General features: G+C 35.3%; 1 protein-coding gene across 1 annotated transcript in view; it reads left to right on the forward strand.

Annotated features, from left to right (window-relative positions):
- The window catches only part of POTEA (POTE ankyrin domain family member A), a 151,405-nt gene that overhangs the window by 65,362 nt on the left and 73,121 nt on the right, over nucleotides 1-12,922 (forward strand). The window contains exons 28-33 of the mRNA XM_084759824.1: nucleotides 561-634; nucleotides 2,896-2,992; nucleotides 5,040-5,068; nucleotides 5,150-5,228; nucleotides 9,068-9,135; nucleotides 11,554-11,620. Coding sequence (XP_084615950.1) covers nucleotides 561-634; nucleotides 2,896-2,992; nucleotides 5,040-5,068; nucleotides 5,150-5,228; nucleotides 9,068-9,135; nucleotides 11,554-11,620 — 414 coding nt within the window. The remainder of the gene's footprint in view (nucleotides 1-560; nucleotides 635-2,895; nucleotides 2,993-5,039; nucleotides 5,069-5,149; nucleotides 5,229-9,067; nucleotides 9,136-11,553; nucleotides 11,621-12,922) is intronic.

Here is a 12,922-nt window from a genome sequence, read left to right on the forward strand (position 1 = left end):
AATAAAAAGTGTCAAAAAGTGCCAGCAGCCTACTACAAGAAAGCAAACTATATTTTACTATAAAAATATAACTACAATAGAGGACTTTAAAAATATTATACTGAGTCTTAGATGCAAAAAGAAACTTCTCAAAGCATCAAATGAAAGAAAGTTTCAGGTGTAAGGAGCAGGGTGGCCAAAGGATGAAGTTTGGAAGGGAGTATGAGTTAGTTGAAGAAAACAGCTAGTTAAACACTCAAACTACTCTTTACAATGTAGAGAATACAGTTCAGTGTGATTTTGTTTGATTCCACATGCTTTCTAGTTTTGTTTGGTAGAATAACTGGGCATGGGCTTTAGTTTGTATGCATGGCTTTAACATCTCCCTCTGTTGCCTATGTGTATATGACCTACTGAAGCTATTTGTAAGTATAGTAAATATCCAAATAACCATAATCATAACTGAAGTTTTCAACTGGGAAATAAAAAACCCAATTTGCGTTACATTGAATATTCTATATGCACACCAACTACTCAACAAAATTTTCCGAGTATTTTAATTAATTATGTGGATTTGTCAGCAGAATCAACTGAACAAGTGACATCAAAGGAAGAGCAGAAATGTCATGATGACCACAGAAAGAATCAGACAGTGGTACATAAGTATTTACATTTAAGTTTCTGCTTAAGATTTTTTTTTGGTCTGGGGGTAATGATATACCACGGTACATGCAAAGTTCCTTCAGATTGCTCTTAAGAATCAGTAGATCATAGTTTAACATTTTATTTTAATACCTTTAGTATGATTTAATACTTTCTCATCCTATCAGAACCTAAGCAATATATAACACCTTATAAGTTACACAGCTTATGCAAAACCTTGTCCTCTGATTCGGTTCCACATTTTCCTCATCATTTTTGCGTCCCAAACCCTCGAGGCTCCTCACATATTAAAAGAGACCCAATCAGCTGTGATGCTTTTGACTAAACATGTAAAATCCCGAAAGATGTAGAGGTGTTCACTCCTGAATTTGTTTCATGCATATGTATTATCATTCTTAGTTACTCAAAAGTTGAGTTTAACTCACATTTGAAATACCAGTCTGTATTTCAAAGCTTTAACTTTCAAGTTGTCTAGTTATCTTCAGTGTCTATTGTAGCAGAAAAGAAGTGAGCAGTACCAGTGGCTGTTAAGAATGGAACCTGTGCTGTTCTGCTACAAACACAACAAAAGCATTAACTTTTACATCTATTTCAACAAATAAAACCATCTAGTATGATAAACATGTTACTCACCGACTTTCTTGGCATTAGACTATATCAGGAATCAGCACTGTACACAGAGCACACATGCACGCTACCACATGATTTTATAATTTATACAAAACCATTGAAGACTCAAGCTGATGTAATATAGATATTGGTATTTGATGCCACTTTGGATACCTTTCAGTTCTTTGGACTTTCAGTAAATTGAAATTATTCAGTATTAAGTAAGTACCAGGCTATTAAATACAGGGGGAAGGCTGAGGAGGGCTTATGGTAGAAGACAGTAGTCTAAGAGCAAAACAGTATACGCTAGGAAAAATAGTATAAATGTCTTATATGAAGAGACCATGTAATATTGAGTTGAAAGGATTTGCATTTAGGTTGGGTGTGGTAGTCACAGGGAAAATTTTATTCCAATAATACATTTTGGAATGTAACTGTGAGGTTGCCAACAGAAGGACAAAGGAGGAGTCATGGGGAAAGATAACAGAGAACATGAAAAAAAAAAGACAACAATGGTTGCCTCTGTTACCCAACCTTCTGGACTGGCCAGGAAGCTTGAAGAAATGGTACCATTATCATGGCCCCCTCGCAGCTTATAATATGTGGACAATAAAATATGTAAATATGAAATATGAACCTGGCATGTTTCATGCACTTAGAAGAAATGTCTTTTAATGCCTCTATTTTAAATTAATGCTTGCTATATTTTATAATTCTTTTCAATGTGAAAGATCTATATATACTATCCATATTTATATGTTATTAAAATATATCTTATTTTCCACATTTTCACAATTTTATACAGCCCATTTTTAATAGAAAAAGTTTACTATAAAAATGTCTGTTTTTAATCCCAAAAGGAGGCCCTTATATTTCTTTTTTTAGACACTTCTACCACTGGAAATGTTTTAATATTTAGCACAGTGCTATTGAAAATTCCTTTAAGAGAGTAAAAAAATCATTCTTGTAAAAGTCCTCACTGTTTCTTGAGGAGTAAATAATATTTAGGTATTCAGAAACTAATTGTTCATTCAAGTATGCACCAACTTATACCTTTCAGTCCATGATTATATCTCATTTGGACTTCCCTGGCTTGTTTTCTAAGAAAATACAGCATAGTTTGTATTTAGAAGACACATATATTTAGGGTTGTGAGCCTAGCCTTTAACGGCTGAGCCATCTCTCCAGCCCTCCACAGTAGAGTGGAGAGTGGGATATTACTTTCTCACATACTCTGGTGCCTCACCTTTGACCATGTCCCCTGAAGGGGGAGACCTGGTGGCACTCAGAGGAAGGACAGCAGGTTACCAAGAAGAGACTTGATACCCTATGAACATATACAGGGGGAGGTAATCCCCCTCAGGAACAGTCATAGGGGAGGGGAATAAGGGGAAAATGGGAGGGAGGGAAGAATGGGAGGATACAAGGGATGGTATAACCATTGAGATGTAACAAGAATAAATTAATAAAGGAGAAAAAAAATAAATAAAAAAATAAAGTAAAAAAAAAGAAGACACATATAAGGGATGTATTCCTTTTTCTTAAATTTTGGTTCTTGCTCATTGTATTGGCAGTAACATCTTTAAAACAGTAAACAAAAGGAAACAAAATCTCTAGGTAACTGATTACTGATACTGATTTTAGCAGGGTGCCTTCAAACAGTCTCAACCAAAGGACCCTGAATATTTATCCATGGCTAGTGATGAAAGCACAGAAAATTCTTCGGAAGGCCAAGAGGAAGGTAACAACTCCATTTTATAGAAATTTCATTGGAAATTGACATGGTGGTATAAGCCCAGCACTCAGGGTAGAGGTGAGAGGACCACCATAAGTTTGAAATTTGCCTGGTTTCACATAAGGCTTTTTTTTAAACGGACTCTAATATCTTTAATAATATAAGTCCCCTCTGTCTTTCCTTCCTTCCTTCTTTCTTTACTTTTTTTTTTTTTTTTTGCCACTGAGCTACAACGTTAAACTTCCATGTGTTCTTTTCCTTTCCAAAATGAATATATATTTAAAGTTCTCTGTGCCTCTCTTCTGCTATCTTCCATTAGGGACATGCATAAGAGTAAGAACCATGCCACAGGGCCAGTGTTGTGCTGTCCTGGTGCTTCCTTTACCAAAGAAATTACTCCATTACTTTTTTGTTTAGTCTCATGTAAATTCTCAGGATACTGGCAGAATGCAGATACATTCTTTGCCACGGCATCACATGAATGGCCTCTATTCCAGTTCCCAATACAGTGCTTATTCTCCTCTAAAAGCTCCATGAGCCATGCCCCAGCTGCCCATGTTCTCAGCGTTACGGAATGTACATCCCATACGATACGCAAACAGGAAGTAAAAAGAGAGAACAGCAAGTGAGACCTGGCTATAAAACCTCAAAGCCTTACTCCGGCAAGGCTCCGCTTGCTAAGTGTTCTATACTCTTTCATAATGTTGTCTCTTTTTTTCTAATTTTTAAAATTAATTCATTCATATTACATCTCAGTAGTTATTCCATCCCTTGGATCCTCCCATTCCTCCCCTCCTCCCGCTTTCCCCACTCCCCTCCCCTATGAGTGTGACTGAGGGGGACCTCCTCCCCCTGTGTATGCTCATAGGGTATCAAGTCTCTTTTCAGTAGCCTATAATGCTGTCTCTTAAGTGTTTAAACATGCATGCCTATGTGGAACACTTCATATTCAAAACAATTGTGTAGACTTCTTTTTAAGAGATTGTATGAAAGGAGCTATTGTGTAACAGTTTACAATTCAACATAAGTAGAGAAAGCCTAAATAGTGCTCTTATTTCTGAGTAGGGTACATGACAAAGGAAGAGGGGCACAGTGAAAGCAGAAAACACTCAATTCTGTGAGGCTTGTGGGTTAATAATTTCATTGTGTCTAAGTATTTAGAGAAGGGTTATTTCATAATTATAAAAATGCAGCCACATTTGCCTAAGAGCAAAGTTCAAAGGCTACTCATCTAGAATACACTTTGCCAAAAATTATGTATGTTGGCACAATGTAAAATGAAATGTAAACTTACAGTGAATAACAAAGAAACGAGAGACTGCATCACATTATAATATTAAAATGAAACTCATTTTTCTCTGGATAACTTTATTTTAGTACTTCCTGTTAATTATTTATAATTTAGGTTCACATACCTTCTGAATAGTAAACTGAAATGTTTAGGATGTATAAACTCGAGAGGAAAGACACAGAAATGCAGTTCTTAACAGAACAAAAGAAAAGAAAACAAAATAAAGCAAAACACAGGCATGTGCATGCTGATATGGAATGCTTCCATGTATCACCATCTGTAAGTGAATGCCCAACCCTATCAACTCAGAGAAAAATTTAAAATAAGAAAATATTTATCTTTAATTCTATAGTAATGGATTTCAAGAGTAATTTATATCAATGTCTATAACTAGACTAAGATTGAGCAAGCCCAAATAAAATCCTATCAAGATCAAAACTTAAAGAAACCATTTCACAGAGGAAGGATAGCAGGCTACCAAGAAGAGACTTGATACCCTATGAGCATATACAGGGGGAGGAGGTCCCCCTCAGTCATAGTCATAGGGGAGGGGAGTAGGGGGAAAATGAGAGGGAGGGAGGAATGGGAGGATACAAGGGAGGGGATAACCATTGAGATGTAATATGAATAAATTAATAAAATAAATTAAAAAAAACCATTTCAAGTGATAAAGACTACATTTTCATACCAATCTTATGAGAAAGTGCAGTTCATTCTATTGTATTTAGGCATAATTGATTATGTGTCTCTTTGGCATTATAGATTCCCCTGAACAACATCTCCAATGGAAGGTAATCCCTCTAATATTTTTGTCCCAAATCATTAACTTCATTACACTAAATATGTGAGTTATTTTGCATTTTGTTTCTAAGCCCATTCAGCCTCTAACTGAAAAAGATTCTGCTCCAGACAAGCTATCAGCAATGAAGCACATGAAATCTTTCCTCACAGGTGAATTTTGCCATAATTTATGAACTAAGTAGTTTAAAATATTTGAAATGACTCCTTTCTCATTTTTATGCATTTGTTCCTATAGTTTCATGAAAGGGTTTGACAAAAAGAATGAAAAATATTGTAAACATTATTTCTTAGCTTGAAAATATTCAGAGATGATAAACTATGGCTTAGACATTAGAGATTAGCTTTAAGTCTTAGTTGCAGTCTCACTTTTGCATCCCCACGGTCCTCAGGGATTACTTGCGGTTGGTTATAAAAGACCGACCTGTTTCCAAAGTTAGCGCATTGCTGGAGTGGGATTGCAGTGCTTCACGCATGTGGTCAGCTTCCTGGAATGTTGTGGCAGGCACTTCCTGTTAAACCATGAATATGTGGTGATTCTTGCACATTATAAGGACCATCCAGACTCATTTATTGAGCTTTGATGTACAGTCTTTTGATTATCTATATCTACTAATTTACGTACTGACAATTTCAGTGCCTTTAGTCTGTCATAGTAGAAGGTCTGTAGCAAGAAGGCGAATAATATAACTTGATAAGCTATATATTCCTAACATGTAGAAACATCATTCTGTATTATAAAAGATCTCTAATGCTCTTATTAGAGATAATAATAGTGTTAGATTATGATACTATTATAATAAGTATATTATAATAAGCTCAAAATCCAAATCCATGCACTTCTACTTATCTTCTTTTACCTTTTATATTATTTTTGTGACTTAAAATCTGTGTGTATTGGTGTTTGCTTATATGTATGTATGCTTGCATATGTATGGGTGTCCATGGAGATCAGAAAAGGACATTAGATTCTCTGGATATAGTGTTATGGAGGATTGTGAGTCACTGGCTGTGGGTGCTGGAAACCAACCTGCAGTCTTTGGCAGGATTAGCACACACTTAAGCCATTGATCCATCTTTGCAGCTCCCGTCTCCTTTTCCTATTGTGCTTATCTTCAGTGTACTTGTGGTTGTTACTTACTTACTGCTCATCCATATATGTGACTTTTAAAAATCCCTTCAGTATTGGAGCTAAGGTCCACACACTCTGTTCTTACCTCTACCATATATTACTGTTTCCTGATGGGCCTAGTGCATCAAGGAGCAGGTACTCCTGAAAACTCCTCAATTAGTTCCTGAACCAGGAAGGTGTAAGACAGAAAAAATTAAACAAATAACTCGGCCACTATATGCAGTTCATTTCTATCTCATTTGAAGCCCGTAATGATGAGAATGTATGTTTCATGGGATCATATATATGCTTATATTCATTCAACAAAATATCTTCTGCCATATTCTCTAATAATGTCATAGACTACACCAGAAAATACCCCCTGTGTGCAGGGTTGGATCATTTTATTCTCTCTTATTCATATAGTCATTTTTATTAGTGTATACGCTACCTGCATTTAGAGTGAACTATCTTGTGTACAAAAACATGCATCAACTTTAATTTTGTCACTAGTGGCTTTGAATCTTAAATTTAAACAAAATTTTTATAATCCAAATTCTGTCTGCCACTTTTCTTATGCCCACCATAATGTTCCTTATAGAAAACATCATGTCTAATATTACTGAATAGCTGGCAATGTCTCCTCAGTCCTCCATACATTATAGTATGATACACTTGCCATTACTCACCAAGTTTTTATACATTTGTGTCTTTCTGTCCTGTGTAGGATTCCTCTGTGTACTTAGGCCACTCTGTAGAATCTCTATCAGCCATTATCTTTGAAAGGCTTTTTCTGAAACATTTGCTTAAACACTATGAATTACAAGGGTAGCCATTCAATGACTAATTATTGAGTCAAATGATATAAAGATAGAGTTTACAAAGTTTAGTCAATAATTTCCATCAAGTTCAGAAGCAATAGGGTTTGATATGTGAAGCCACATTTTATATTTAATTATAAGGAATGTAATCAACACAATTCTAAAGTAGCCCCAAGGAAAAGAAGCATAATTTTATTTAGGAAAAAAAGAAGCATATCAAGGAAGACTTTATATATCTTATACTGTGTTTTGAAGAAAACAACCTTGTCAAAATATGGACATAATGGTTTCAGATGTCAGTAATGAAATGAGATTTTAATAGAACATGATACTGAAGTGTATGTGTAAGAAGAAAATGCCTATTTGATGCCTATTTGATGTTTACACTGTTAATCTTACAAGGTAGACAATAGTATCCAGGATGGTTTGTTTAATTCCATGTGCTTTTTAGGGTTGCTTCTGAAAGTGTGCTTTTTTATAGTTAATTGAATATGTGCATAGTTTGTGAGATTTGTGTACAACTTGAACCTGACAACTTCTACCCTCTATCTATACTATGTATTGAGGATTTGTTAGTTGCACATATTTTCTTAATTGATAAATATCAATTTAAAAGTTAATTTTTATTTTACTTTTGATATTATAATATAATTACAGTATTCCTCCTTCCTTTCTTCCTCCAAAATCTCCTATATACCACCTTGCTTTCTTTCAGTTTCATAGCTTCTGTTATCATTAATTGGTATTGCATTCCTATAAGTATATGTGTATAACATGTTCAGTCCGTATAATGATACTTGTAGATATGTTTTTAAGGCTGAACATTTAGTACTCGGCATTCAATTGGTGTGCTCCTTCCTCAGGGATACCATCTCCCCTGCTCCTAGTTTTACACAGTAGCCCGTAGTTCTTTTAAAAAATTAATTTATTATAATTTATGTGTATTACATCTCCTCGATTGTAATCTCCCCATTCCCACCCTTCTTCCCTCTTCGCCCTATTCCCTCCCCGAGACCTCTGATGAAAGGGGACTTCCTCTCCATCATAGGACCACAGCTTATCAGCTCTCATCCAGGCAGCCTGCTTTCCCTTCCTCTGTGTGCCTGAAGGGCGCCTTGGCCAAGGGGAAGTGATCAAATCAAGGACCAGAGATGTTCTTTGTGTAGACCTGAAGTCTCCTGGGCTTTTCTCTGTCCAGTTTGTGTGGTCATTAGTGTCATCCTTGTTCAGCTCAAGTTTTTGATGCAGCCACGTTGGTGGAGCTTTATGAGTGTGGCATCTGGTGATGAGACACAATCTCAAAGCAAAGTCCCTGATCCTCTGGCTCTTATAATTTTTTTTCAATCTTCCTGCAATGTTCCCTGGGCCTTAGGTGTGGGACTGTTTTGTAGAAGTATCCATTGGTGGTTTACTCTTGTTTTTGTAGATTTAATCTTGAGAATATTTTTGAGACCTTGCTGAAAGCTTTACTCTATAAAAGCAAAAAAAAATATTTAAAAAGGCTGTACAAAATTTTAAAGTTTCTTTATATAAAGAAACAATATGAGGAGACAATCTACCAATTGTGAGAAATATTTATAAGCCACATATACAATAAAGGGTTAATGTTCAAATTTTATTTTAAAGAAAACTTTATAATTTGTTGGGGAAAATTTGTTTTTAGGTAGTTCCTGTAGGATTTTTTTTTTTTTTTTTACAAAATAGGTGTAAAACTGTTAAGTAGGTTTGTGATAAGATGTTCATCAACATTATCAGTCATCAGGAAAATGCAACTCAAAACCATGACAAACAATGGCTTCACACCTCATACCTTATGCATATCACGGCAGTGTCAAGCTGAAACACAGAGTTAGGATGGTGTCTGTCAGCAATGATGAAACTCAAGAAATATTGTTACATATATATGTATATATATAAACATGTGTACGTGTGTGTTTATTACTCAATATGTAAAAACAACTGCTCAGTTTATTTAAAAAAGTATCCATTGGTATGAATTATAAGACCATCAATTTTGTCAAACTTTTTGTTCATAGTTTTTAAAACTAATTATATTACAGCAGAACCAGCTGTAAAAGTATCTGAAGGAGAACAAGACTGCTGTGGTGGCAGAAATATGCAAAGACAGGTACATGAATATTTAAATTAAAACCTCTAAAGACCATTTTCTTTGGTGAACAATGTACCAGGAACTACATGAAAATACTATTCTTTCCCCAGGAGAATCAGTGTATTATTATTTAATTTTCAGTTTTTTAGCACTCTCTTAAATACTAAACACATTGGTATAAGTTAAGTTAAACATGTGTCTTGATTCTTAAAATGTTTTTCATTATTTTTGATATTTAAAAAGTTATACCACATTTGAGACTCATGATTGAATAGTAAAAGTTATAAGCATCATCAGAGTGATAACCTCAAAATTTGACTCATTCTAAATAGCTATCATTTTTTTCAAGATTTTTTAATTAATTTATTCTTGTTACATCTTAATGGTTATCCCATCCCTTGTATCCTCCTATTCCTCCCTCCCTCCCATTTTCCCCTTACTCCCCTCACCTATGACTGTGACTGAGAGGGATTTCCACCCCCTGCATATGCTCATAGGGTATCAAGTCTCTTCTTGGTAGCCTGCTATTCTTCCTCTGAGTGCCACCAGGTCTCCCCATCCAGGGGACATGGTCAAATATGGGGCACCAGAGTATGTGTGAAAGTCATACCCCACTCTCCACTCAACTGTGGAGAATGTTCTGCCCATTGGCTAGATCTGGGTAGGGGTTTGAAGTTTATGGCCTGTATTGTCCTTGGCTGGTGCCATAGTTTAAGCAGGACCCCTGGGCCCAAATCTGCCCATCATAATGTTCTTTTTGTAGGTTTCTAGGACCCTCTGGGTCCTTCTACTTTGCCATTCTCCCATGCTTCTCTCATCTAGAGTCCCAATAGGAAGAGCTATCATTTTTAGTGATTTAAACTTTGATGTTGCCTATTATCAATCAGTACTACCAAGCAAAAAGCTTGAGTTATTTATTTTAGTTCCTAGTGTCCTTATTTGTCTGTGCTGTGGCATAGAGTAGACATGTATAAATAATCCCATTGCCTATAAAGAGAGTGATTCCTTCCAGAATGGAGACTTTTGTGTTCTGTAAGCATATTAAAAATTGCAATAAAGAAATTAATCAATTATAGTCCTGCAGTGCACTGAGTTCACCTGTCATTACAACATATAGTGGCTGCAGATAGCCTTGAAAATTTACACAAGGTATGCCACCAGATGGATTTATAACTCCTAGAAATTTTAGCAGAATTTACTATTGAAATATAGCAAATGGTGCGTTGCTTCCTGCAGACATATTATATTGAATAATTTCAAGTCACTGAATGTCAATTAAGCTGTTAAACACTGAACGTAGCAGATGAGGTTACATCCTACAGTTTATGAGCACAAATGTCACCATATTGGTGAACATTATATGTGGAATACCTGACTGAGAAAACAGTTGACCTGGGTGGATAAAATAATGATGAGTGTTGTATTCAATATGTGCATCAGAGTGAGGGGTGAAACGGTTGCTCAGAAATTATCTGTATAAGCTTGAAGATTAAGTGGCTATTTAAGGAAACAGAAATATGAGCCATGGCAAACTCCAGCAAGAAGGCAGGTGAGCAGAGAGGGCAGTGGTCCACATTTATATATCAGTTAAATGGGAACTTTCTGGATCCCACCAAAGATGGAATATTGCCTTTATAGTTCCTATGTGAATTTTCATATTGTACAGGCAACACAGGATGCAAATGAGCAGCTTGCACCTTGTTCATGACCAGTGAAAACTATGTTCCTCTTTATTATATTAAGGATTGCTGTAGTTCTGTAATTTGGTTTTTCTTATAAAAACCTACAAGTGATATCTAATGTTTGTATGCTTTTATTTAATCATAACCTAACAAAAATTCCATATTAGTCATTTTTTTGCAGCTAGCTTTCTCATCAGTAAAAAAAATGCACCCAAATATTTAGTACTTTAGTCACAAATGGAGTTGCTAATCAAAAGTTTTGTTGGAACCAACTCCATATTTCTTCTTCTGTTGTTAAAAATATTGATGTCATTAGAACTGCTTATAATTAATGGCACTGTACAGCTGGCACACATATTATAATTTGGTTTTATACACATTAAAAAAACTATGGTAATTTTGTGAGGAACAAAAATAATTGCCACTTTGAAATTAATGCCTTGTTTAATTACGAATAGAGGCTTCTCATATCTACGTATGTGTCTCCTGCAGTTGTATTGTCTGCAGGTGTCTACTCTGAAATTCCATTGTAAATTTTAAAATCAGAAACTGAATAAGATTAATGGAGCTCAGAAAAATACATATGAGAATTTATTAAAATGCAGGTTTTCAATGATGCTTCTTTTAGTTTTAATATAATTACTTTTAAAATAGAAAATTGATATAGTTTCTGAGAAAAATGATCATTAAATCTGTGCAAGTCAGTACTGATAATAATTTTTAACATTGTATCTTTAAACGACTTTGACAAAAGGCCATCAGTAATTTATTTTTGCCTGAAGATCAAAGATATGAAAACACAATGCCAGATGAGGAGAAAGGTAAGAACTGTATTTATAAACATTACTTGATAATATGCTTGTTTGCTAGGAATGTTGATCTATTTTCTCAGTGAAAGAAAATTACTTTTAAAGTAATTATTAAGTAATAAGGTATTTTCAGTGGCAATGATTATATCTTATTTTTCAAAGCAGGCAAATTTGAGAATATCAATGAGAATATCAAATGATGAGCTAAATTATGAGATTTTTTTTCACATGAGAATTTTGGGGAGTAAGAACTAGTAGTGAAGATTAAGAAAGGTAGAGAAGGGCTGGAAATGTGGCTCAGTGAGTTGAAGCACTGGCTTCCAGGGCTGGTGACCTGAGTTAGTCACAGGACCCCATGGTGGAGAGAAAGCTGATGGCTGGCAGTTGTCCTCTGATCTCCACACTCACCTCATGGCACAAGCATTCACATACATACACATTCAAAGTAAATCAGTGTAATAAGAAATTTAAAAAGAAAAAGTGTAGTAATAAAAATGAACAGAAGGAGATAGGAAAGGATGTGAAAAGATCTTTAAAAACTTGATAGCCTATGACCATATAGTCGGGGAGGAGGTCCCCCTCAGTCACAGACCTAGGGGAGGGGAATAGGATGAGAGCGGGAGGGAGGGAGGAATGCAAGGATACAAGTGATGGGATAACAATTGAGTTGTAATCTGAATAAATAAAAAAATAAAAAAAATGATAGTATCAGATACACGAGAAGCCTGTTGTGGGAGCTGAGTGTTGAAATTCTGTGTTAGTGGACTGAGCAAAGTGCTTCCAGGGAACCTGGTCATCTTGACCTCTGGGACGCCATTAAGGATTAAAGTAATGGGGCATAAATGTCTGCATTTTATTTACATTGAGCATTGTGGTAAGCCATGCATTTGAATAATTTTTGTCCCACATAAGAGAAAGATAAGAACATTATGTATTTATGTTTATAAATACAAGGATTATTTATGCAGTATGAGGAATAACAGAATTGGCCCAAAGCCTAATTATTTATTTAATATTACATTTAAAAATAATTAAAAATTTTTCATACAATATATTTTATCTTATATTCCCCCTCTCATGTCCTCTCATATTCTCTCCACCTCTAGTCCCACCCATGTTCCTTTCCTCTTTCAAAAACACAAATTAAAAATCTCAAAGACAAAAACACCAACCCATAACAGGAACAACAAAAGGATGGGCATACAATGACACACCAACACACACACACACACACACACACACACACACACACACACACACACCACACAAACAAAAACCAACCAACAAACCAAATCAAACTACCACCACCACCAC

This window comes from Acomys minous, assembly GCF_964271855.1.
Source record: "Acomys minous genome assembly, chromosome: 15".
In the NCBI taxonomy this organism is placed as follows: Eukaryota; Metazoa; Chordata; class Mammalia; order Rodentia; family Muridae; genus Acomys; species Acomys minous.